Source organism: Monodon monoceros, unplaced genomic scaffold (genome assembly GCF_005190385.1).
Source record: "Monodon monoceros isolate NGI ecotype Baffin Bay Population unplaced genomic scaffold, NGI_Narwhal_1 Super_Scaffold_20, whole genome shotgun sequence".
Classification (NCBI taxonomy): Eukaryota; Metazoa; Chordata; class Mammalia; order Artiodactyla; family Monodontidae; genus Monodon; species Monodon monoceros.
Window position 1 is genome coordinate 27,006,034 of NW_021703777.1, and position 27,121 is coordinate 27,033,154.

General features: G+C 48.0%; 1 protein-coding gene across 4 annotated transcripts in view; it reads left to right on the forward strand.

The window, feature by feature from the left end:
• The window catches only part of ARHGAP10 (Rho GTPase activating protein 10), a 334,513-nt gene extending 308,356 nt beyond the window's left edge, over positions 1-26,157 (forward strand). For 3 of the 4 annotated variants that reach the window (XM_029235052.1, XM_029235053.1, XM_029235054.1), the window contains 4 exons: positions 195-354; positions 17,651-17,803; positions 18,898-18,989; positions 25,930-26,157. In XM_029235052.1, coding sequence (XP_029090885.1) covers positions 195-354; positions 17,651-17,803; positions 18,898-18,989; positions 25,930-26,018 — 494 coding nt within the window. In that variant the 3' untranslated portion in view covers positions 26,019-26,157. Of the gene's footprint in view, positions 1-194; positions 355-13,086; positions 14,369-17,650; positions 17,804-18,897; positions 18,990-25,929 lie in introns of those variants that run through there. The other variant, XM_029235055.1, reaches the window with a different exon arrangement.
• The last annotated feature ends 964 nt before the right edge of the window (positions 26,158-27,121 follow it).

Genomic DNA, 27,121 nt, shown 5'->3' on the forward strand with positions numbered 1-27,121 from the left:
TAAGCATCTTTGGTTGAAATAAAAAACACCAAAATCCCTAAAGACAGGGCACCAAAATACTCTCAGGCTGCATTGTAAATGTAATTTTGGATATAATTTGATTGACTAATCGAGTGATACCATGTAGTTATTAGTGGAGGTTTTTTTTTCCTCCTCTGAGTATTTGAAAGTTGATGGCTTTTTCTCCTCCCCAGGTGACCGACCCAATCTTCCTAAGGAGGACACTCCTCCCAGCAGCCTGGACTCATTTTCCTCCCCATCTCCCACGGCTGCCGCTGCCCATGGGCCCCCTGGACCAGACAAAAACCACCTTCTTGCAGATGGGGGTACCTTTGGGGACTGGGCATCCACTGCGTAAGTAGCTGTGCTTTTCTGTTTGGTGCTGAGGTAGGGAGGGCCCTGAAATGAAAGTGGCCCTTCATTTTGAAGTTTATGTGGCAGGTCGATACTGAAGCCGTTAGACCTCAGGACCTTTGTTCTCTAATTAGTGGGGCTGCCAAAAGGAGAGGGTCCATAAAACATGGCCTTTCTTTAATAGGGTGTCTGTGTTCCCAGTATGGAAGGGGTGGGCAGGTGCTATTTCGAATCTGTTTTAAGTTCAATTCATGGCAGTTTGGGGTTGCATGAAGGAAGTTTGCTGTTGTCCTGCTTGGGATGTTTTCTCGCTAGTTATTGCAGACTTTTAGAATGATGCAAATGCGTGTGTTGTGATCAGTAGACTTTCCAGGCTTTCTATTGGATGATATCTTAGTTATATGAATTTTTGCAAGCTTTATGCTAGTGTCCTGCTCTGTTTACTCCGTAGCACCCTGCATAATTGACAATTGATGGATGAAATACCCGATCTTAGTTTCTCAGTTTGGTTGAGTGCCAACCATGAGCAGATCAGCTCAGGTGTATTAAGACAAATAATACCGATACAAACAAAATACCATGGACCTGGTTTGACTACATGAGGGTTTGTCTTTCTCTGCTTCCTGAGGCTGTGGAGTAAGTGCAGGTTGGTGGTGGTGCGGAGCATCAGATTTCAAACAGATGCTGAGAAGGAGAAAAAAAAAAAAAAAAAGAACTCTGCTAATAATTACATGACATTACTTGATTAGTCAATCAAATGACATCCAAAAATACATCTATAATTCAGCCTGAGAGTATTTGGGTATCCTGTCTTTAAAGTTAAAAAAATGTTTTCAAAAACTCAAAGTTGCTTAAAATAAGTCATAGATAATGATGTCATTCTACCCTAGCTGGGCATTCTTGGGACTTTAAATGGAATTGGAGAGTGTTTCTCACATCACTTGGCTTTTTATAGTTACTGCTGGATTCACATGAACTCATTATGAACTTATTAAGTATTACAAGAGGCTGGGAGAAGTTTGGTATGCTAAAATTTGGGGGTGACCTGAAGACTTTGAAAAACTAACCGAAAATCCAAGTGGAACTCAAAATATGGGTACACATTCTCCAGATGAGCTTTTTTTTTTCCCTTCAAAATTGTCCTATATGTATATTTAAATGCTGAAGACTGTGTATTGTGGATTTAAACCGCAGAGTACTCAAACAGGCCTGTCATTTTTACTCTTCTTTTTTCAAAATAAAAATACTCTTTCACTTTTGTGCTACAAGCAACAGTGACAGTGGTAACATAGGAACCCAGCCTCTGCAATGCTGGGCACTCTAGCAGTGGAATTTGGGGTATGTGTGTGTGCGCGTGTGTGTGTTTTAAAGCACAAGCCAGGTCTCTAATTATTCCTGTCAGTAAGTGTCTGTCACAGTCAGTGGAGAGCATTTTAGGCAGTGTTTCTTACTCCACAGTGGTTCTGTGGAGAAGTGACATTCCAAGCCACGATGTAGGCAATGCTCAGTTCACAGCACATCCATGGCTGAAACATGAAGAGCTTGATAATTTTGGTCATAAATCAGACGAGGAGTGAATACCCCCAGCTTCCTCTTCATACAAATTTTAAAATGTCATGGAAAGCACTCCAACCTTTGAGAGGCCCGAAAGGGAGGGGGCAAAATAAGTAGTTGAAACAAGTCTGGAAAGGGGATTTTTGTTATAGTGGAGACTTCCTGCTACTTGAAGAGCTTGATTTTTTGTTTTCTGGGCACTGGATAAAACGCATCTCTCTCTTACATATATATATAATAGAATTCCTGTGTGTCTTTTAAAGGACTTACTGGTAAGCATACCTCAGTGCAGATTTCTCATGAAGTCGGGGAGCGCCTCTCATACTTGAGGACCGTGAGGACCCCCTGCAGGGCTTGTGCAGCCCACGGCGCTGGGCCCACACCATAGTGACGCTTAGGATTGGGGAGAGCCTGCAAATGCGTATTTCTAACGTCTTCCCTGATGATGTTTGGCAAACCCTGACAAAGACTCCTGTCCGCCCCTCCCCGCATGGTCATGTGCTGATGTAAACAACTTCTCTGAGGACTGTAGGTAGGAGAAGTGACAGTGCTTCCTTCTTTTTTCTTTTCTCTTTTCTCCTCTCCCCTCCTCTCCCCCCTGCCCTCCCCTCCTTTCCCCTCCCCCCCCCCCCCCCCCCCCTCCCCTCCCTCCCTTCATCTCCCCTCCCCTCTTCTCTCTTCCTAGGATTGTGTGTTTGCTGTCTTCAAGCAGCCCTTGGGTGCCCCTGCAAACTTTGATTCCCTCTGCCTGAAATGTCTCCCTTCCTTTCTGCTCAAGACAATCTTGACCTGTCTTGAGGATCTAATTTAGTTTTCACTTTCAGGTAGCCTTCTCTAGGGCTCTAGTCTACTGGAGGGTGCGGAATAATCCCTTCCTCTGTCTATACCCAATACGTGATGTTAGAAAACGATCCCCTTCTAGTACTAGTTAGTACTTACCTTTTATTGTTATTTGATAGTAGTATATGTGTGTGTCTATCTATGTATCTACATCAGTGTCTCCATCTGCCTGCCTGCCTATCTATCAATCTTATTCAGTTTGGGCTGCTATAACCAAAATACTTTGCTTGAGTGGCTTATGAAGAGCAGCAATTTATTTCCCACAGTTCTGGAGGCTGGACGTCCAAGGTCAGGGTGTCAGCCTGGCTGGGTTGAAGTGGGAGGCTGCTTCCAGTGTACAGACTACTCACTTCTCACGTATCCTCACATGATGGAGAGCAGAGAGCGGAAGCAAGCTCTCTCATGGATCTTAGAAGGACACTAACCCCATTCATGAGGATTCCACTCTCATTGCATCCTAATTTTCTCCCAAAGGCCCCACCTCCTAACACCATCCCATGGGAGGGGGTAGGGTTTCAACATGCAAATTTGGGGGGTTCACAAACATTAGATGCATAACACTATCCAATCTTTCCCTCACTCCAAGATCGATCATAAAATTATTTTTTAATAGATTTAATTAATTAATTCATGGCCGCATTGGGTCTTCGTTGCTGCACACAGGCTTTCTCTAGTTGCAGCGAGCGGGGGCTACTCTTTGTCGTGGTGTGCGGGCTTCTCATTGCGGTGGCTTCTCTTGTTGCGGAGCACGGACTCTAGGCGCATGGGCTTCAGTAGTTCTGGGCTGCGGGCTCAGTAGTTGTGGCACGCATACTTCAGTAGTTGTGGTTCACGGGCTCTAGAGCGCAGGCTCAGTGGTTGTGGCACATGGGCTTAGTTGCTCCATGGCATGTGGGATCTTCCTGGACCAGGGCTTGAACCTGTGTCTCCTGCATTGGCAGGTGGATTCTTAACCACTGTACCACCAGGGAAGCCCTCGATCATAAAATTCTTGACAATAAAATTGGGTCTCATACTCTTTGAACTTTTTAGTGATATTGACATAGTTATTAATAAATATTTTATTTCCAATTTAAATTATTATGCATTTATAAAAATGCTTTTCTTTTGGAAATCTCATTTCTTTCTGTGTGTCATTGAATGTCTCTTAGGCAATTTAAAACTCTTTGGGAATTTCACAGAATTAATCTCACCATTTTCTCTTTATAACGTTTTTCTGTATTTCCTCAGCACTTATAAATTTAGTTTTCATTGTATGTGCTTTTCTTTTTGTTTCTTTTTTTTTTTAAATCCATCATCTCTGCATACCAGCTGACAGTACTGATTATAGTAGGATCTGAGTAAATCTGATTAAGAGCCCTTTTTAATAAAACCGAAGTTGCTGTGTAGTCATTAAAACTCTTCTCAGAGCCTTAAAAAGGAGGCACTGCCTGGACTGCTTGGTTTTAATCCAGACTGGTGACTCTCTGTTCCCAAACTTAAACTTGCCTTATCTTAGGTCCTGAAAAATGAAGCCCAAATGTATATAGATCACATAGGACCCCAGTAGCTCTATTGTACAGAAATGCCGTGACCCCAGCTGCCAGAAAGCAAACTTACGCAGGAAAACCTACCACAGCTGATATTCGGATACAGGCAGCGTGTAACTACAGCTGTAGTCTCTGACGGGTAGAAAACAATCCAGGGGAGTTGGATTTCTTGGGTTTCTGCTGATGTTTATGACTTGTGGGTATTCTTCAATGCAGTCAGTCAATCTGTAGCTATTCCTTACCTGTACACTCAAGTAAGGTGATGGGTGACTTCATTGCCAGTAAAGAATTGCTAGCTCAGTCTCCTTGGAGGACATTACATCATAGGTCAAGGTATTTCAAATGTTCCAAAGTCATTTTTTCCCCAATAAAGTAGTTTTCTCTTCATTTTTAAACGATGGGGCAGGTCCTTGATAAGTAATTCTTTTAGGTTTCCTGCCACAAAAGAAAATCTCTTGTAAGTAGATACCAGGAGTTGTTATCTGCTTCCTGTACGGATTTCAAATGAAAAGGAGTGCCTCCTGCTAGCACGTGTCCGTGGTCAAGATGGCAGCAGCATCCTAGCATAGTTCTTCGTAGCTGGGAATGTTGGTACCCCGAGACGTAACTCAGTGTGTGCTCTGGCAGGCTGGGAGGGCAATAGATCCTTCTCTCCCACCCAGTGAGAGGCTTGGCTTGGCTTGGCTTGGCTTGGTTTATCCTGAATGTGAAGGTGTTCCTAACACGTCTATCCCCGATGCTGCCCTGAGCCGCTGTTGTGCATCAGAGATACATGCCTCCCCAGGCTTGGTGCTAGTTGGTTAAAGTCATTAGACGGTAAGCTCCCATGCCCATTTACAGCCTCGTGCATGTCATCTGTAGACTCTGTGTGTGCTCACTGGTGACCATCTTTATTCTGGTCTATGAAATAATAACTCGCAAAAACTGGGCAAACGCATAGAGGTTTCCCCTAGACAGCTACTTGGCATTTGAGATTACTTGACTTGGTTCCATGATTGCTTTTCAGGGAGTTGATGAATTTTGCGGGGAGATAGCAAAGTACCCCTTAAACTGGCTTTGTGTCTGTGACAACAAACCATGAGTGATTTGTCTGAAGTTCAGAAAAATAATCACCTTAAACAATTTTTAACAGGTTTTGGTGAAATTGGGTGCACACTTAGAAATTATAAGTAGCAGTCATGGGCAAATTTTGTCTTCGCCTCTTCCCTTCGTCTCTCTTTCTTTCTGTTCTCTCTCTCCTCCACCCCTTCAGGGAGGGCTTCCTCAACCCCGTTGCTCCTTGACTTTACTGCTCCCAACCCTGCCAGGGCAGTCAGTTCACCCTAGAAGTTGATGTCTTAAATTTTGATTGTTTCAAAAGAAAATAGGGAATTTAACTTTTAAAAGTTTTCTCTCTCTCTCTCTTTTTTTTTTTGGGGGGTGCATATCTGCTTTTTTGCTAACTTGACTAAGATGAGCACATATGGCTTTTGTAAAAAGGGGAGAAAAGTTATGTATATTTAAAAACAGATCAGGAGACGGTGGTATTTAACCCCCAAAAGTGAATTGCCCATCATAGGCATTTCCAGCATCTTTATTGGCTAGTTAGGACATGATATCCTAATAAGGGGAGCACCTTTTCTTCTCTGCTTACCTGTAGGTGGACCCTGGTTACAGAAAGTGGTGGGTTCCATTGACCGGCATCTCTAGTAGAGCTGGTGCCTTCATGTGGCGCTGGGTGCTGTGAGGAGTGGATTGGAAGCCAGTCTCCCATACCTAAGTGAGCGGCAAAGTCCCTGGTGGGTTCAGAAAGATGGAGGTGTAAGATAGCTCGTAGGGAAGCACATGAATGAGCAGGAGTAGACCGCCTTGCTGTGAGCCCCGGCAGCCTTGTGACTTCTGCCCAGAGCTTAGCCCATCTGGACCTGTTGGGGGCTGGGGACTTAGAGGGGGCATCAGCAGTGGCTGGTGGTGAGAGGCTGCAGAGAAGGCTCGATGCGGTAGATCCTCTCTTGCATTTCTCAGAATCAAAGACTGGGGAGCATTAACTCTCGGGGGCCACAGACTTTGTTGTAGCTGCTTTATAACTATGTCATGTTGATCCTCACATCAGACCCAGTGAGGTAGAACTATGTTCTTTTTTTTTTTTGCTGTACGCGGGCCTCTCACTGTTGTGGCCTCTCCCGTTGCGGATCACAGGCTCCGGACACGCAGGCTCAGCGGCCATGGCTCATGGGCCCAGCCGCTCCGCGGCATGTGGGATCTTCCCGGACCGGGGCACGAACCCGTGTCCCCTGCATCGGCAGGCGGACTCTCAACAACTGCGCCGCCAGGGAAGCCCTATGTTCATTTTTAAAGATAGAGAAATGGAGGCACAAAGAAGGTCAGAAATTTGCCCCAAGCCACATGACTAGTAAGGGGCAGAGAAGGGTTATGACCCTGATCTGTCTGCCCTCATGATCTCTGGTTCCCTTGGACTTGTTTTACTGTCGGTATGGAAAGTCTGGTGGCACATGGGAACGTTGTTCAATTGTAGTTTTCCCCCGATTCTGAGACCCACAGTGAGCTAACAGTGGCTGTCAGCTGGCCGCTGCCCTTGTTCTGAAGAGGGAGCGCTGACCCTGTGTTAAGACATGTTGCTGTGGTTTATAGTTATCTATGGAGAATAAACTCTTGAATCTGAATTGCGGCACATTCACCATCCAACACCTTTGGCTGAGATTTGTGGAGGAGGGCATCCTCCCCTGCCGCAGAGCTGGGAGACTTGGAAATTTGATATTTTGCAACAGAGAAGCATCCGTAATCTTTTCATGAGTAACATGATATCCGGTACAGCTCTTGAAGATAATCTTGGGGCCCACGTGCTTGGCCATCGACCCTCAGTCTATTCACACTCATTGGGGTGGTGGTGGTGGATAACTTTTGTCCTGTATATCTTCTTCAATCTTCTCTCCAACTCAGTATAGAAATTACGCCATCCCTACTGACCGCCTAGCATCCTCACAGCCTTCCATACATGTCCCTTGTGTCCTGCTGGGGTATTTTTGGTATTTGTATTGTGTACTTGGCACTTGCATGTGGCCTGATTCACCTCTTCCTTTGCTGTGCTCTAACTACAGGTTCTGAAATTCAGAGATTTTATTTTCAAGCCAAATGGTTGGTCATTCATCTAACTTTAAAGCCCCGTAATGAAAGTTGACTTTCCAAATTAAAGACACTGGTCTGAATTTTTGTAGTAGCTGCTCTACTGCTTAAGAGTCAAACAAACAAACAAACAAACAAAAATTAAGTCTTCTCGTTAGTCTTGTTTTGTTTTTGCTTTTCTTTTTTGTTTCACTGGTTTTTGCTATTGTAATGTATCATTTGCTGTGCATGGACTGGTTGGCTGGGTCTCAATATTGAAATGCAGGCAGGGGCCTCGTGAGCTTTCTGTGAGTTGGAAGACCATGGTGTAGACTGGTAAAGCACTGATTTTAGAGTCAAATAAGCCTGGCTTTGCATTCTTCTCCTGCCACTTCAAACCTTGGAGGCCTTATATAAATTACGTCAGCAAACCAAGGCTTAGCAAGATTATCTGCAAAGGGGGAGTAACAGCACCCAGCCCTCTTGATTGTTGTGAGGATTCAAGGTACCACATGTCATAAAACCCAGTCACGGCTCCCCTGGGAGCCCTAGGCTTGCATTTTCCTTTCCTCCGAGAACTTAATTTAATATTCTTAGTTGAACTTGACCCAGCTTCCTGGTTCATCAGTTATGTAATCTCCCCACTAAATGGCTTAGGGAAAATAGGCTCTTTAGTCCTGGAGAAGCCTTTAGTGTTGACCTGAAGTTGCATTGTTTCCAGCATTTACAGTAGTTATACCAGGAGAACCCGCAGCTCCTGTCCTTGCCTCGCTGTGTAGAAAGGTCCTCTGTAGAAGCTTCGGAGAATAGGGCCCTTGGGTAGCTCATGACCAAGGCGTAGGGTTCCCAGTGGGACCCAGCCAGCTCTCTAAACTGTTCTGAGCAGTATGGGAAGCTCACCTATCACCACAGGTAACCCGTAAAACATGTTGCTTGGTAAGTAACCAGAGGATTTTCTTAGCAGAGTAGTGCTGTACCCCTTTTGAGCTGTGCTTGGGAACCCCTGTTTTATATGTTCCACCCTCACGTTGGCTGGTGGCTGTCTTGCACATACGAATTGAGCTTGTAGAAATATTCTCGTCAGTTGCCCTGCAGGACCATAATGCTGAGACCTCTCTACAGCCCCATAATTCTCTGAAACGCAGCTGCGGCTCCTTTTCTGTTCGGCTAGCAAGCTGAAGTTCACGCCTGGTCCCTGATTCCACAGTGATCATCTGGAAGGAAGAGAAATGCAATTCAAGGAGGACTTTGAGTGAAAGAGCATTCAGAGGTGTAACTCTCAATTCTCTCATAGCAAACCCCGAGAAAATGATCAGCCTGGGGGTGAGCCTCGTAAGATAGGGGCTGACTAGGTCTAGTGGTGTCCTTTCTTGTCAAGGAGGGAAACCCCCCAGCAGACCCAGCATCCTGGGGGGTGAGGACTGAGTGTTCAGTGTGGTTGTATCCAACCTCAGAAGGTTCTGTCTTATCTGTTCAAGAGATTTCCTTCCGTGCCTTTCCTCCTCTCCCTGCCCACCTCCCTCCTTTTCCTCAAGGGGGACCAAGTTCTTGCTTTTACGTGCTGGCTCGATCTATTGGCTGTCTGCCTCCTGCATGGGAGGTGATCCTGAGCAATTAGTCAGGAGAGCTCCTGCTGCAGGAAAGCCCTGGGTGCTTGCAGATCGGCTTTTGGCGCACACAGGAGTCCCCACGCCGCAAAGCCAGTGAAGATGGAGGAAGGCGAGTGGGCTTTCCGAGCCCAGGGGAGTTTACCATCATTATCTTCACCTCTTCCAACTCTCCACTACGAAATGGATTCACGTCTGATCCATCTCATCCAGGGGTGAGCAAACTGTGGCCCACCACTGCCTGTTTTTTTTTTTAATAAATAAAGTTTTATTGGAACACAGCCACCCACTCATTCACAATTGTGTCTGTGACTGCTTTCGTGCTGCTATGATGGCAGGGTTAAGTAGTTGCAAGACCTACAGCCTGCAGACCCTGAAGTATTTATCATCTGGCCTTTTGCAGAAAAAGTTTGCTGACCTCGATCTAATCTATAAACAAGACTGATCTTTTTGGGAAAGCCTACGCTCCTTAAAAACCAGTCTCAACAGTTGTGGTTAATTGCCATGTTTTAGATGGGCGGTCCAAGTGATTTTTAAATGTAACTCTTAGGAATCTTTTCATGTCATTGAACTAACCAAAAGTTTTCCTTATGGCTTTTGGATGCCTTCAAGTGTGTGATCATAATTTCAAAAGGCTTTTTAGTGCTTCAGTGATTGAAAAATTTATTTGGGGTTATTCTTTTTACAACCTGTTGTTAAAAAAATTTATTTTGAAATAGTTTTAGATTTACAGAAAATTTACAAAGATAGTATAGAGAGTTCCCATAGACCCTTCACCCGGCTCTACTACTAACATCTTACACCAAACCATGGTACTTTGGTTAAAACCAGGAAATTCACCCTGGTGCAATACTGTTACATACAGACTTTATTTCTGTTTCACTAATTGTTTCACTCATGTCCTTTTGTTCCAGGATTCAGTCTTGGATCATATGCAATCATACTGCACTTAGCAACTTTTTTCTCCCAATGGTGACATTTACTTAATATTTATAGTTTTCCCCCTTTGACAGAGTTCGTTGTCTTTTGGTAAAGAAAATGATTCATTGGTGAAGATGTAAGCTTGGAAAGCAGAGGCAATATACCTAATGCTCATAAGAAGGGCTTCACCTGTTGAGTACTCGCTGTTCTCCAGTCACTGCTGGGTGCTTTATACCTGTCATCTTATTTACATCTTACTGCCACCCAGCCTGTCAACACTTACTTTCATTTTAGCTAAGGAAACTGAGACCAGGGAGATACTTACTCCCCCAGGTTTCAGTTGTGGCTGACTCTCAGCCCAGGCTGATAATGCCAGCTCTGCCCCAGCCTCTGAGAGTCAGAAGTGTCCTCCCCTCTCTCCCCATTCCCCTCCTGCCTTCTTTTTCTTTTTTTTTTTTGCGGTATGCGGGCCTCTCACTGTTGTGGCCTCTCCCGTAGCGGAGCACAGGCTCCGGACGTGCAGGCTCAGCGGCCATGGCTCATGGGCCCAGCCGCTCCGCGGCATGTGGGATCTTCCCGGACCGGGGCACGAACCCGCGTCCCCTGCATCGGCAGGTGGACTCTCAACCACTGCGCCACCAGGGAAGCCCTGCCTCCTTTTTTTAAAAAACAAAAAAAGAAACAAGCTGAGGGAGATTAGGAAACTGCAAATGGGCATACTGCCAGGGCTGTCTTTGGAACCCAGGGTCTGTGTAGAGTGGCGGTGTCTCATGCAGTTGGAATCGGTGTGATTAAAATCCTTCAGTCGCCCTGCCTGTGAGCATCTGACTCAGTGGACCTGCGCAGTGAGTGCCTCTGACTCTCCTGTGTCTCCATTCAGCTCCTTGTGTCCCACTCCAGCCGCTCGCTCGGAGGGACTTGAGGCTGTGAGCTCCGTGCGGTCTTGTCAAAACGGGACTTTGACCCGACATTGACCTTGAGTAAGTCACCGTCACCTTTCTGCTCTCGGCTTCTCATGTGTCACGTGGAGCGGTAGCATAGCTGGGAATGAGTGAATTAACGCGTGCCGGTTGTGCCTGGCGCAGCGCCGACTGTGCCAGGATGTAGGGAGGGCGTGATGATACTGACAGTGGCGCCATGGGCTCCGGGCGGAAAGCCTCCCTGGCTGCCCACGTGGCAGCTGCTCCCTCCTCTGTTCTCCTGTGGGACCCTGGCCACCTCTCTGTTGTGTGGCGGTCATCACGCTGCGTCATGATCATCAGTTTGTCTTTCTCTTCTCACCTGACTGGGTGCTCATGGAAAAGAGCTGTTATAGTTCCCTGGGTGTCCCCAGGGCAGGCGTGGGGCCTGACACGTAGTTCTCAGACCAAGAGTGATGAGCGAACAGGGTCCAGTTCGAACCCTCCTCATGATCAGTGATGTCCTCCCGGCCCAGTGCTGTAGCTTATGGCCCCTTGTCACAGGTGCATGCTTCTCCCCACGGCTGTGTCCCTCACTGTGCTCACTTGGGACCAACAGCGTGCTGGCTGGGGAATTGCCCCTCTCTGGCACGTAAAGAAGAACGGTGGCATTTATATGAACAGAGATTTCCCATAATATACAGATCGACAATATTTCCTTCTGTCTTTATTAACATTTTCAAACACTTTTGCCCAGGACAGCTGTTCTGGACTTATGCTGTATGTTGTTTCCCAGCCTGGAATGAAAGATCATTTCACTAATGTGTTAGCTTCTGCTCGGAGACCTTGCAAATGAGGTTTTAAAATCTTTCCTTCCGGTGCAAACTTCTGATTTGATGCCGACATCATAAAAGCCATCGTCAAATATCTTAGTATTTGGGGGATTTAATCATTTCAGAGAAGCAGTCATTTCTTTTCCTGATGTGTATCCTCCCTCAAATGCTAAATTATGCTCTGTGCTCCCAGAGCCTGGAATCGGGCACTTGTATTGCGAGCACTGCCCAGAGCCTGACCTGCCTATGCTTTGCAAGAAATGTTTGTTAGAGGCAGACGTTCTCTGGTGACTGGTGCAGCTGTTGTCGAATTTTAACAGTTAAGGACCTAAGTCCCCTCCCCCATTTCTGAAATGTTTGTGCTTTTCTGCTGCCAAAAAGTTTTTTTTAATATGCATGGCACGTGGAGTCTGGTATTGGAGACGATCGGGTCACAGTTTGAATCCCAAGCAGCATATACCATTGATTTGTTACATTTTCAGAAAAATGAACTCTGTAAAGTGTACGTATACACAGAAATGGTCATAATTTCATGTTATTGAGGGTTTATTCCTCCCCATCGTGAAAGCTACACGGTCTTTCCCTGACGTGCAGACCTGTTTTGCCAAGGCAAGAGTGTTGTTAGTGGAGAGAATTCGCTCGTCACCTTCACAAATGTGTGTTCCACTCCACCTGCCCCGCCCCCAGGCAGGAGACTTCCCATTGCCTTAGGAATACCAGGTAGCCTTCCAATGTCAGAAAGTTTTCGAGGATGAGTTTCTGAGTTAGCAGGAGGAAATCTCGGTGTTTCTAGTGAAACCCCCTTGTTTCCATTTCTTCCTTTTCTTTGAGAAGGAAACATTTCTCCTCAAAGGGAGGTTGGCTCTTTTGCCCCGAAGACAGAGAGGAGTCATGATGCTTTCAGTCTAGTGTGTGAAATTGGGAAGAGAGCAGAGAAACAGATTCATATTTCTCTGTAATTTATTTCTGTTTTGGTAAATGTGGTTTCTGAGCTTTTCAGGAAGAGTAGACTTCTGCCTGCATTTTTGCAAACCACAGCTTGGCTTTCAGGAAACATGGCACTTTAGGTGCTGTTTTATCATTGCTCAGCAGCTCCTTATTCAATAAAATCAGTGGTTTCTGATCACGCCAGTCTTGGTCATCAAAAATCCATAGTTAAAGGGGCAGGAGGAAGAAGGAATTAAATAGTTTCGTTTTTTTTTTTTTTAATGCTTAAATTTGGGACGTGGTAGGAGAGAACACTTGAAGTATTCCATGTGTTCTAGCAGGCAATGTGGGCTTTTGAATTCTAAGATCACCTACCAGTTTTGATCGTTAACCCGAAGACTTTCTTAGCCAGGGTTCTCCTCTGAACCACAGAATAGAAAACATGACCTGGGTATTTTCTCAGTGCTCCCAAGGATGCTGTCAAGAACTTTGACATCTGAAATTTGACTCTGCTTTGCAGGGTCCCGCGTTGGCCTGCCATGATTCCAAGGACGCTGGCAGAAGACATTGGGCTCCTGGTCAGAGTCAAAGGACAGTACTCATCACAGCCGTAGCAGTCCTCAGAGTATTAATCTGAGTCCCAGTTGCCACAGGGTGATGCCCCGTGGCCCAGATAACACCTGCCTGTGGAGTGTTAGCAAGAGAGAAACCCAGAGCTCAGGAAAAACACATCTTTTATGACGGACAGTAAAGCCTGCTCTTCGCTCCAGAGGAAGACACAACTTTATCTTCCAAGGCTCTGTGCTCTAAAACATCCTTGAAAAGATAATCCATCCTTTGCTCACTAGAAGTGCAGAAATACCAGAGACCCGTATTGAATTGTCTCCCAACACATGGGTAGCTAGAACAGTTCTAGACATGCAGGAGAGGTGTTAATTCGTTATGTACACGGATGCCTTAGGACGCCTTCTCTCCGGAGGCCCAGGCTGAGAAAAACTGCTAGATCACACCGAGGGCCCAGGCTGAGAAAAACTGCTAGACCTTTGCTCTGGGCTGCCGTTTCCCAAATGCCTAGGGTTCCTCTAAAATGTTTTAAGTCAAAGAAGAGAAAGACAATGCCAGAAATTCTCCTTTAAAAGGAATACTTTACTGCTTTTTGAGAAAATTATAAGTATTATCTTTTAAAGAATTAAATAGTTAAAAAATATTTTTTGATCCTTATTACCAAAAAGCAAAATAACCCAAATTCTGGAAAGTAGGAGATGGTTTATATAAAGAAACTCATGTTTACAATTTCTTGCCTTCCAAAAAAAAAAAAAAAAAAGTTGGCAGGTTGCTTTTGGAGACACCTGTGAAACGTCATCTGGCCTCTGCTGGCTGAGGCAAGAATTCAGGTCTTAGGTCTTGAGTGTATTTAACTGCTTCCTCCCTCATCCCACTCCTTCCCAGCGAAGAAGCCCATGGAAATTTTCTTGTATCCTCATGGCTCCTTGGCTCCGTTTCCTGAACTTTGTTTGGCTGGGCAGGTCTCCTCTTTCACAGGACTTAGTTCTCCACGTGACTTAGGATACCTCCTCCCCATATTAGAGGCGAACGTGAATAGTCCAGTCTGCAACGTTCATGCCCACAGAGAAGTCCCGAGCGGAGGCTTCTGAGATACTGTGGGGAGACCCAGGGACTCAAATACAGAAATTCAGGTCTAAGTGGGAAGCCTGAAAAGACTCTCTTGGTGAACCAGTGAGTGTGGGATCACATAGCACATCTGTGTGTTGACAGAAAACAGAAAAATCACAGAGAACAAACCAAGAAGCAGGAAAGGTTCATGTTGCGAGCTTGACTCTGGACAAGGATGGGTGACTCTGAGTTCCTGTTTTGGGACAGGGTGGAGAAAGCCGAGCTAAGGATAGGCCCTTACCTTCTGCACCTGCTATTCCAACAATTCTTTCACTTGCCAGGAGGAGTATTTTCCCTTTACAAAAAAACAAAACAAAACATTTTATTTTATTTTATTTTATTTTTTGCGGTACACGGGCCTCTCACTGTTGTGGCCTCTCCCGTTGCGGAGCACAGGCTCCGGACGCACAGGCTCAGCGGCCATGGCTCACGGGCCCAGCCGCTCCGCGGCATGTGGGACCTTCCCGGACCGGGGCACGAACCCGCGTCCCCTGCATCGGCAGGCGGACTCTCAACCACTGCGCCACCAGGGAAGCCCAACATTTCTTTTTAAAAGAAAGATGTGAGGATGAAGCAGATCATAGCTGTAAAATTTATGACCTTTACTTTTAAAGAGCCTTATAAATACGCACACTGTTAGCTTATCTTCATCCCGTAGCTGTCCTCCCTCTCAGCAGATAGATGGCCGTCGTTTCATCACTTGACTATTTATGACCAGGAAGGGTTGGTTCGGGTCGGGTAAACCACCTCATCCTCCACCACCACCAGCACCCACCAACGCCTTGAGTAATTGCTGGGAGATAACATGTCAGTTGTTTGGCTAACTATGGTCTTAAATTCTCTGTCAGAGCTTCACTCACGCCATCCTCTCCCTTCCTGATTAGTAAGAAGAACTCATTAAAGTTTCATTTTCTGTTGAAGAATGGAGTGACTTTTGCTGTTGGTGATAAAGATCACCTTGAGATTTCTAGGTGTCTTCGCTTGGTATGAAGTAGGTTTTATGACTTCCAAATGAATGGCTGGATAGGGGGATTGTAAATAAGCTGTTCAGAGAATAATGTTTTTAAAATGTTCCTCCTCCCCCCCCTTTTCTGATCAGAGTAAAGACAACCTTCTGTGTACTAAATGTCTATCAAGTCAGTAATGCAATATTTCACAGGCCTGGTGTATAATACTCGGTTGTAGTGCTAGCACATGTGAACTGGCTGCTTCAGATGTGGCTTGAAGACTTCCTGTGCCAAGCCCTCTGCCCGGCTTTGTGAATCTACACAAAGAGTTAACCCACCTGCTCTCAACCCAGAGGCGAGAGAAATGTCTGAAACCAACACAGAACAACTCATGCTGATCGGCCCTCCCGTTTATTGGTGTGACGGGCCTTCAGAGAAGGTCTGTGACTTAGAGAGCCCAGAGGAGAAGAACTGGAGGAGGCAGCTGGAGCTGAGCCGGGGGGCGGGGACAGATTGGAGCCATGAGAGGAGCGGAAGAGCCTGAGCGGGGAGGAGGGGAAGTCAGGGGAGCAGAGCTGTGGCCTGAGCCACCAGGCTGCCAGGGCAGCTGGGAGAGCACACCTGTTCCTGGGGAGGCCCACGGGGTGGACTGGGTCTTACCCAGGTGGCTGAATGTGGCTGATGGAACTGGCCGAATGGGAGGCCTGGGGCTAGGGCCTTGGCTAGGAGAGCTCCGCCGTGACACCGGCGTGAGCAGTGAGATTGGGATCGTCTCCTGTTCATGACGAGAGCATAGAGAAAGGAGCAGCCTGGGAGCTTTTTGCAGTAAAAATGGACAGGACGTGGTGTTAGTTCTGCTTTAGAAGAAGAATCAAAGATAACACTCAGTAATATGGAAGGACATGGAAGCTGCTTGTAGAAACTGGTTTTAGCCAAAGAGGGTGAATTTGAGGTGAGGGGCATCGGGGTATAGCAGCATTGAATACATATGTGTCGAAAACGTACTTGAGTAAAACGAGAAGCTTTCAGCACTGTGCTTTTAAAGCAAGCTTCGTAGACCATAGTCACGAGCCTCCAGTTTTGAAATCATTGAAGAATAATTTATTCAGATCAACATGTATTTATCGAACCCTCCACGTTTAGAAGCCCCTCCATGAGTCTGTCTACTGACCTTTTTACATTAACTTATTTTCAAAATTGGCAACTATTAGGGAATGTTAAGGTCACCAAAGATTTACTGTTCATTGGTTTCTCCCTTAAAGGCTAGTCTTTGGTCCACTCTGCAGGAATCTTGATTCCCAGTGGCATTCTGTTCTGAGTTGCCACATGTATATGACCAGATGAAAGAGCTTTATTTTTTTATTGGAGTGTAGTTGCTTTACAATGTTGTGTTAGTTTCTACTGTACAGCAAAGTGAATCAGCTATACGTATACGTATATCCCCTCTTTTTTGGATTTCCTTCTCATTTAGGTCACCACAGAGCATTGAGTTGAGTTCCCTGTGCTATACAGTAGGTTCTCATTAGTTATCTGTTTTATGCATAGTATCAATGGTGTATATATGTCAGTCGCAGTCTCCCAGTTCATCCCATCCCCGCTTCGTATCCATACCTTTCTTCTCTATGCCTGTGTCTCTATTTCTGCTTTGTAAATAAGATCGTCTATACCAATTTTTTCAGATTCCACACATGTGCCTTGATACACGATATTTGTTTTTCTCTTTCTGACTTACTTCACTCTGTATGACAGTCTCTGGATCCATCCACGTCTCAACAATTGACCCAATTTCGTTCCTTTTTATGGCTGGGTAATATTCCATTGTATATACGGACCACATCTTCTTTATCCATTTGTCTGTCGATGGACATATAGGTTGCTTCCATGTCCTGGCTATTGTAAATAGTGCTGCAATGAACATTGGGGTGCATGTGTCTTTTTGAATTATGGTTTTCTCTGGGTATATGCCCAGTCGTGAGATTGCTGGGTCATATGGTAGTTTTATTTTTAGTTTTCTAAGGAATCTCCGTACTGTTCTCCGTAATGGCTGTACCAATTTAGACATTAAAAGGCCACTGTTGAATATTTAGAGCTGTAGGTCATGGGCTTGATTGTAGATTCTTTTGACTCTCCTTATAAGCAGAAAACATGAATACCTCAAAAGTCCAAGCAACTAGTCTTGGCCGTTGGATTCTGGTGTTGTAATTAGTGCACCAGTATGCTGCTAGGTTGGACAAGACTAGATCTTCTCCACAAACCTGAAGAAGTACAATGAGGCATCTCTAGTTTTGGGGTGTGGCTCTTGGGGCTACAGACCTGGGAGGAGGTGGAGAGGACTCTGTCCCTTTCAGTCATCAGGAGAGAGAAAGGAACTATCACCCTAGCCATTGAGGGATGGGGTGTCATGTATTTGGTGTTCCGTGGCCTTTATACTATTAATCCTGTTCTTCAAACTTCCACACTTAGCCCAAGCCAGGCCCGATCATCCACGGTCCAGTGGCTTAACCCTCAGTCACCAAGCACACCGAGCTGCAACCCGGCCGTTACACCTCCTTCACCCAAGCTGTCGTCTTTCCCCCTCTCTCTTCCTGCCGCCGTAGCGGACAGGCCACCTGAAAGGTACGTGATTTGGAGTGTGATGTAGAATGTGAGGGTGGCACACAGAGGGGCTTGATCAACCTGAGCAACTTCTTGTGCTCCCCACATGGAAGAAGTTTCCGGTCTCCTGGACTTCGTGGACAACATTTGCAACCTTGCCTTAGACTTAAAGGTTCAAGTACATTCTTAGAGATTTGCCTTATGTGAGACCTGCTTGAACCTACTCTTTTTGGTGCTGGTTGTGCATTTGTGAAACCACGTATTTTGCAAGAACTTTTTATACGTGAATAGAAAGCACATGGTTTGTTTTAAAGGAAGGTAAATGGGGCACTGGAAACTGTAATTAACACAGCTCTTTAATGGGCCAGTGGTGCAGAGGCCAGAGGTGCTGACCCTTTAGCAAAGCCCTTCCTCCAGGACAGCAGGCCGAGGCTCTTCTCCCCATCAGTGGCTTCCCCTGCTCCGGTGAGGTGGGCTGCTGCTTTCTGCCTCGGTGTGCATCTGGCTGACAGCCTGCTTTCCATCCTTCCCCACTGTGTTCTTTTCCCACAAGAACACACAGGATGTTTTGACAAGTGTTGAGAAGCCACGCCTGATGCACCTTTTGGGGGCGAGACCCAGCTGAGAGCAATGAGCCCCTTCCAGGGTGGCGTGAAAGCAGAGCGTCACTGTAGACAGATGGGTGTCCGAGGTGCGTGGCTGGAGCCACTTACTGTCCGTGTGCCTCTGCCCTTCAATGCCTCGCCTTCGGTCTCAAGACACCGGTGCTTTTCCTTAATAGATAAACCGAAATGCTTCAGAAATAAACATGCCCTGTGGTTCTAATAACGCTGAGTGAGAGGGAAGGGCATCCCACTGAGCGGAGAGGAGAAGTAGGTGAAGAGGTTCAGGGAAAGCTTCTCGGAGAGGCTCCCTAAAGAAAGATTGGGGTTTGAAACCTGTCATTTACTTGACAGTCAAGTGCTGTGGTTTGCCCAATGTTCCCTTTCCCGCTGATTTCCTTTTTGGAAGGAGCTGCTGTGCTGGTGACATAGAAATGAGGTTCGGGCAATGTGGGCGGGGGAAAGGTGAGGTTTCTCATGTTTCACTCGGTGCCTTGCATGTTCCCTCTTCAGCGTCATCAGCCGGAAGGCCCGGGCAGTGTACCCGTGTGAAGCAGAACACAGCTCGGAATTGTCTTTTGAAATAGGAGCGATTTTTGAGGATGGTAAGTGTTCGTGGGAGCTTTGTGGGAGGCTGTCTTCTGCCGGCGCAGAGGGTCTACCACCCAGAGCACACAGGCGGTCCCTGGCTGTGGGTTTGTCAGGAGTAGAAGTCTGTCCCTTGATGCTTTGGACGGGCGAGAGCCTGCCCACCTGGCTCCCAGGAACCGAACGCCAGGGGGCTGTGGGTGCCCACTTGCGCTTTAATCTTGGTTATTCTCCAGCTCTTGTAACTCTTGAGGGTCTTCGTTTGGGATATCTTTCTCCTGATGTAGAGAAGCCGGTGCCACTTGGAGTCAAGAAATGTTTGTGATTTGCATCCTCTGTTTTCCTCCCTCATCGTCCCCACCCTAGCCTCCTAAATGCTTCAGGTTCACCAGCTCTGGGCTACAGACAAGTGCTTTGTCAACCAATTTTGGTTTATCATTCCCTTACCGTTCTTTTGCTTTACATGAGTTTCACTTGTTTGAATAGTGCATGAATCTCTAGATACGGGTATTGATTCTGCATACTGAAACCAGGGTATAGATTTTTGTTTGCGTGTTTAATAGTCACACACAAGCATTGAGGAGCTATGCCCGGCTTCAGATTGCACAAATTCCTCCCATGGTTCAGTGTACATCTCTTCCCTCCCCCTTGATTTCTGCCTTCCCCGTCCTCCTCATTATGAAATTCATTGGTTGCTATGGAAACAGTGATGTTGTGTGGGGGCGGAGCTGCCCAAAAGGGCTCTGGAGAGGCAGCGAGAACCTTTGATGCTTGGAATGGAATGGTTGGTTAGCCAGAATGTTTGGAATGTGTGGAGTGTATCAACACAACGCCTGGTGCTGTATTGTCAGTAATGCGGCATGAACTGATTATTGTTTTTTAGAAAGCAAGTTGCCTCATGTAGAGTAGATTTCTATATCTGTGTGATACGTACTCTGGAGAGCCAGAGACTCCTGATAGTGTCAGAAAACAAACAACAAAAAACCCCACATATGACAGAATTATACTTCGTGGAGAAATTTTGCTCTTGGAGTAGAAGCAAGAACAGTCCTCTCGTCACCATAACATACATGCATGCCGTTTTGGCAGGAGGGTCAGCTAGCTGCCCTCCTCCAGGCCTGTCGTGTGCGGGCACCCACATGGCAGAAGGGAGAGCGGAGAGCACCGAAACCCGCCATTTAGGAAATGAGGGTGAATTTTGGCGCCGTGTGGCTGGTCAGATTTGTTCGGGGCCTCAGAACACAGTGTTGTTCATGTGATACTTACCTTGGTGGAAGGTGTATCTATTAGAATGCCTTTGGCTGCAAGTAACAGATAGAGCGGGTTAAATCAGTCACGAAAGCGAGTTCGCTCACGCACTAAGAAGTCTGCACGTGGGGAGCTCCAGGGGCTGGTTAATCACCTTTTCAAAGATGTCACCCAAGACCGCAGTGTTTCCATCTCTGCTTATGGACAGGGGCCCCTGGCTGCTTCCCCAGTGCGGGTGGGATGGCTGTCCCAGTTCCAGGCCTCATGGCCACACTCAACCCTAGCAGAAGGGGGTTGCCTCATCCTTGTGTTCTTTTTTGAAGCATGAGAAAACTCTTTCAGAACATCCTTCCTAGGTGACCTGCTCTCACGTCTCAATAGCAAGAATGAGGTCATGTGCTCCCCTTAAAGTCATTGCCAGCCAGGACTTCAGATCAATCAGCACCACACTGGGTCCAGGGGCTTCTCCTCTGGGCACGCAGACGTGGGAATGGGGGTCAGGAACCCAATCAAATCCGGTTCTGCCAACTTGGATATTGGGAAAGGCCGGTAGATGTCTGACGCGGGACGCTGAAGTTCTGCACTTTTAAAGTCCCTCAGTGACTTGCAGGAGACCTCCTAAGAAAAATAGTGTGTGCGTAGGGGTGTGTGTGTGTGTGTGTGTGTGTGTGTGTGTGTGTGTCTGTCTGTCTGTCTGTCTGTCTCTCTGTATATACTCATATGCATGTATACACACACATATCTCAGTGTGTTTCGGGAACAGGAGAGTGATTGATAGCAGGTAGCTATCAACTCTGCACTTATTTTGCCTGAGGTCAGTTGGCTTTTCCACTTGCTCTGTGGCCCTGGACAAGTTCCTTAAGTTCTCTCTGCATCACCCTCTCCATCCTAATCCACAAGGATGTCCACACGTGTGGTGATGTGTCAGGGCAGCATTTGGGGTCACGTGTGCAGCACAGACATTGTGGAGGATGTTGCCGACCTTGGAGCCTCACTTGGCGCACTGTGCCCCCGGCTTCGTTTTGAGCCAAGGCACATGCCACTCAGATTCCGGGCTCTGTGGTGCTGGCGTCCTCAGCTCCTCCCCCAGGCCAGCTGCTCTAGAGACGCTTGTTGATGTGTTGACACCTTCCCCATGCAGGAGCACGTGCACATCTCATTTGATGTGAGCTCCTTGCCTTGCAGCCCCTGCATCCCACTCCTGTTGCCAAAGATACGCACGGGGACCACGATCGGAGCCCACATCCCCAGACTTACTGTTTCTTAGGGTGGTTCTTAAAGGTCACAGGAAATGGAAGACCCTTAAGCAGGATTTATTCTTTTCTGGGTGTTTGTACCTTCATCTTCTGTGCACAGTTGATCTCTTAGCAGAGACCTGATAACTAGTTAGAAGTGTTTGCTCGGAGCACGTCTAGTGATGCCTCTCTTTGAACGGCTGCGGCTCTTCCCTTCCGATGCCGGACGCAGGCCGGGCCGGAGCAGCAGCTCCCCTGGCCTCAGCTGCCGTTGCTCCAGGCGGCCACTGTTTATAGCTCAGCCACTGGAGTGTCGCTGGGAACATGTCCTTCCTGCAGACCAGGGATACTTAGCGTCGCTGAAATGCCTAAGACGTTTTTTTCTGTGTCCATCTGGAGTCTTCCAGCTACCATAAATGCTCTTGCTCTTGCCTGGCCAGCCGTTCTTGTCCCTCGTGCAGGCAACAAAGGAAATTGGCTTACGCCATTCAGTGGCCTTTGGAGTAGACAAAATCCAGGTCAAAGTGGCCCCTGGGCCGCATTGTCAGTAGTCACGCGGTTGCGAACATATACAACAGTAGGAAATCCTGACCCAGAGTGTGGAAGGGAAAGGGATCTTTAGTAATCACCTTGCCCCATAACTGTCCCTTGCTCTTCGCTCTTACCGTGTGGGCCTGGACTTGAGTTTAAATTCTAAGCTGAAGATTCATTTCTATAGTAGACGCACTAATGCTTAGCCATTGTTCTGGGGCAGTGCCTCCCATATCCTCCAGGGGGCGCCGTGTGTAAGGTCTCAGGGCAGCTGATGTGCGTGTGTCAGCCAGAGGCCAGTGCCCTTTTCTCTGGGCCTGGGGAACCTCAGAAATACGTTACCTTGGTGACCAGTCAGTTCTGCTCTCTTTCCCGATAGGTAGCCCTGCAGCTGCCGGACCCACCAGTCCAAGCAGCGAGTGGTCTCCGTCCCCAGGGCTGCCCGGCATTAGGATTTCCAAGGTCTGGCTCTCTCTGGGCAGGGAGACTGGCTGCCTTGTTTGCCAGACTTTGTTCATTTCTAACCTGGAGACAGGATCTGTCCATTGTTTGGGGAGCAGGTGTGGCCCAGATTCATCTTTAAAAGCTGCTGGTGATTCATTTTAAAGTCCTCAGATATATAAAGAGCAATCCTTGGAAGACAGCTTGCCATTATCTTAGAAAGTTGACCCTCTTATAGACCCCACAACCTAACAATTGTGTTCTTATATATATCCCTAACATGAGGGAATCTTAGAAACTCATTTTAAGTAAAAAAAAATTAAGTGCAAGAAGCTTCTGTAGTATATGATTCTGGTTCAACTCACAAACAAACAAAATAAGTAGATATTATTAGGGATATAAACGTACGTGATGAACCTGTGTTTGAACCATCGCTGGGGTAAGACAGTGAGAAACACACCATTGAAGCTGCCTATCCCCTTGGAGCAGGGGGAGGGTGTGAGGGGGGAGGGCAGGACACAGGAATGAGCCCAGGACGGAGGCGTCCATGTCGGCTGCAGTTCTTGAGTTGAGTGTGGGTTCCTGCTATTTGTTGTGTAATGATGGTTTAGATATTTGTCATTCATATTGTTTACATCATGCTAAAAAATACCCCAAGCTGAGACCAGATTCTGTTCTGGAGAAAGCTTCTCACAAAGTATTCTTGTCCCTAGCTCAGTGTCCTTGTTATGGGATGGTAAATCAGGAGGCCATGGAGAAACCACCGTGAGATACCACCTTACAACCTATTAGGATGGTCGTTATCAAAGATACGGAAAATAACGAGTGTTGGTGAGGATGTGAAGAAATTGGTACCCCAGTGCATGGCCGGTGGGAATGTAAAATGGTGCAGCTACTGTGGAAAAGAGTGGGGTAGGTCCTCAGAAATTAATCATAGAATTACCACGTAGTCCAGTAATTCCTCTTCTGGATATGTAGCCCAAAGAGTTGAAAGCAGAGACTCAAACAGATTTGTACAAACCCATGTGCATAGCTGCATTATTCACAATAGCCAAAAGGTAGGAACAGCCCACATGTCCGCCGACAGACGAATGGATAAACAAAATGTGGTCTGTACATATAATAGTGTATTCATCCATAAAAGGGATGAAATTCTGACACATGCTGCAACATGGATGAACCTGGAGGACATTATGCTAAGTGAGATAACCCAGTCACCAAAGGACACGGATTGTATGATTCCACTGATACGAAATATCTGTAGTAGGCATATGCTCATGAAGACAGAAAATAGAATAAAGGTTACCAGGAGCTTGGGGAGGGGGAGTGGGGAGGTAGTGTTTAATGGGGACAGAATTTCAGTTTGGGAAGATGAAGGAGTTCTGGAAATGGAGAGGGGTGATGGTTATACAGCATTGTGAATGTACTTAATGCCACTGAACTGTACACTTAAACACGGTTCCAGTGGTTACATATCTCCACACATATGTTACATATATTTTACCGCAAGTAGAAAAGACGATGATAGCAGGCGGTATTGGTGTGACCGTCATCACATACTCATCAGGTTCTTAAGGATGTGAGCCTTGCCCGGGGCCAATGCAGCTCGTTAGTGGCAGGACAGGGTCTATGGCGTAGGCGGTAGCTGGCACAAGGTTAGTGCTCCCCAGTGTGTGCCAAGTGAGTGCTGTACTCTTTGCCGTGTGTCGTGGGAGTCTTCAGTGAGCAGCCTCTTGGTGTGGGGCGTGGAGCTACCGACCTGCCCTGTCCGCACGGGAGATGGTGGCCAGGTGGCATCCCAGCATGCGGGGACGAGCGGATTCGGTCCTCATTCCTCTCCCATGGTCACTACCTCCCTGAGTGTTTGAGGAAAGGATCTACTCGGCCCCCGGACCCCCACCCCGCATTGCACGACCCCTGGGTGCCTTTCCCATAGAATCCAGTCCTTTTCCCCAACAGGGGCCGTGCTCCGATGGCATTGCCAGCGTGGGATTAAGTGAGAGCCCTTTAAAAACCCTGCTGTGAGGAACGATGTCGGGGTAAAAGGGTGCGAAGAAAGGGGTGCCACCAGGTCACCTGGAGGGCGCATCTCTGGTTCATTTGTTTATTCATCCTTTCAGCAAATCATCCTGGTCTAGACTAGGAGGGAGGGTCCTGTGTGTGTGTGTGGGGGGGGGGGGGGATGAGTAGGGGGCACGTATGGTGGCTCTGACCTGATCTGGAGCATTGGGAGTGGTCTCGGAGGGAGGGGATACCTCAGCTGGTATCTGAAGGGCAAGGAGGGTTGTCCAGGCATAAACGGGGAGGAAAGCAGAGGACCAGCCATGCAGAGGTTGGACTGTGGGTTGCTACACAGGAGTGGGTTATGAACCCCATTTGCTGAGTTGCCATCAGCACTGAAAAATAATAGAAAAGAGTGCATCACACATAGTGAGGAAGTACTGTTCCGTGAAGCGTTTGTGTATTGGGCACGTGGACGTGTGTGCTGGGTTCCAGCTACACAGTCAGCCGTCTTCTGATGGGTTGCGGTCATGGCTGCCTTGCTTGGCCAGCTCCCGACTTGGTCTGCTGATCTAGCCCGCGCCTCCCCTTTCTTCTACATGCACGGCTGCCACATCGGCTCCTGGCCATGGCCGAGGCCTGAGTCGGGGCCTGCCCACAGCTGGGGGTTACTGGATGCTTCTAAACCCTGGTGATGAATGTTTGGACCCTGTGCCCTTTGCTGTCTAGCCTGTGGTCACTGTCCTGTGTGTCCGTCATGGCTCTGTGGAACGTGCTGGGCACTGTGCCCAGCTGTGGAAGGTCTCGCCTTGCCCTCAGGAGTTCCCCGTCCAGGTGGCAGTCAGACAGGTGCCCAGATGATGCCGGTGAGGCTTGGCAAGTGCCGAGAATGGCCGAGGAAGACTCCCCAGAGGACAGGGCATCTGGGGTCTCTGACGAGGAAGAATTCCCCAGTGAAGAAGTCGGGAAAGGCATGTCAGCAGATGGCGGCGCTGCAGGTACAGAGGTTTAGAGGCTCAGCTGGCGCTGCAGGTACAGAGGTTTAGAGGCTCGGCCGGGGCTTTCTCTGGATGATTCTCTGTGGGTGACCCGCATGATGTGCTTGTGGGCGAGTGACTGGTGGCTCAGGAGGTGGCAGGGCCAGGTGCCCGGGCAAGCTTGGGTTTGTTCCTACAGACAGTGGATGTTATGCAGGGCAGTGCCGTGTCCAGCTGTGTGTTCTGGAAGGTTCATTGAGCTCCTTTGTGCACCGTGGATTGGGAAGAACCTGACCGGAAGCTGGGGGACCGGTTAGGAGGCTGTGGCGTGAAGACAGGTGAAGGCTGGGGTGACCAGGGGGGTACCTATAAATAACTCTTGTGCAGATTTGTAACCAGACATCCCAGGAATGGCCCCCGTTTCGGTGTTGGTTGAGCCTTTAAGACCCACAGCGGTGCGGTGAGTTCCCAGGCGGAAAGTACCTGGGAGCATTTTGGTAAAAAGGATTTCTCTTCCTTTTCAGTGCAAACCTCAAGAGAACCTGGCTGGCTGGAAGGGACTTTGAATGGCAAGAGGGGCCTGATTCCACAGAATTACGTCAAGCTTCTGTAGCAACTGGCCCGTGAGGGCCCCGCTGCAGACCCTGGCCCCCGAGGACCTGCCTGTGGGGTGTGAGCACCGTCTTCCCCCCAGGTGAACCCACAGCCACCTGGACACACGGCAATGACAGATCACGGACTGGCACTCCAGGGGTGGGGGGGGTGGTTTAATACTGCTAGACGTGGGGGGAGAGGGGACGCACGGCACAGAGCTGCGTAGGGCTGTGTGGATATGTGCAGCGGGAGAAGGATGTCCAGGTTAACAGGATGGACTGCATTTTCAAGCCTTGGGACTCGTGAGTTTTAATTTTCCTGTCTGCAGAGCGAGAGGAAGGGCAGCCTTCTGCCGGCCCGCCTGCCCCACTGGCGGCCACACCACCGGACACCCCCCCCGCACACCTGAAAGGGAACTGCGTTTGCAGGACGTGCCCTTAACTCTGGTGTCATGGAGGGGCTGCCGCGGGCGGGCGGTGCCTTGGTCTAAACCCAGAGGGCAGCGGACAGAGGCTCCTTGCCGTATGGACAGCTGCCCTGGGGACCCCACACTCACTGGGCTTAGGGCACCGGTGGACTCACAGCAGGCTTTCTCCTCCATGCTGCTCACCTGTGTGCTGTTTCCCCAACCATCACCTTTCAGCCCTGAGCTCTCTGTACATGAAATAAAATATAATTTACTATTGGATCTGTGTCCTCGCGTGGGGAAGAGACTGTGGAATTCACTCACTCTGTAACATTTCACGATCTGGCAGCCGGTGGATGGGCATGCACTGTCCCCTGGTGTTGGCACGTGTGCACTCACAGGCAGGATGGGTCACCCAGGAGCCTTGCTGCTTCGGAGCGGGGCATGTTTCTGGGGGCAGCGGTCTTCTCTGACGGGTGAGATCCTGGCGGGCCCGCTCCACTGCCTCAGCTGGCCTCTCCCGCGTGTCCTGCAGGAACCCGGGCCAGGATGGGGCTGGGGCGCTGCCCCCCAGGGCTTTGTGTGTGAGACCCTCCCTCCCAGTGACCTTCAGTGTACAGCCCTGTCCCCACCCCACACTCCCTATGTTTTCCAGGCCTTGACGCTCACGTCTCCATCTGGATTTAAGCCGGGCTGCAGGGCGGCGGGTCAGGCAT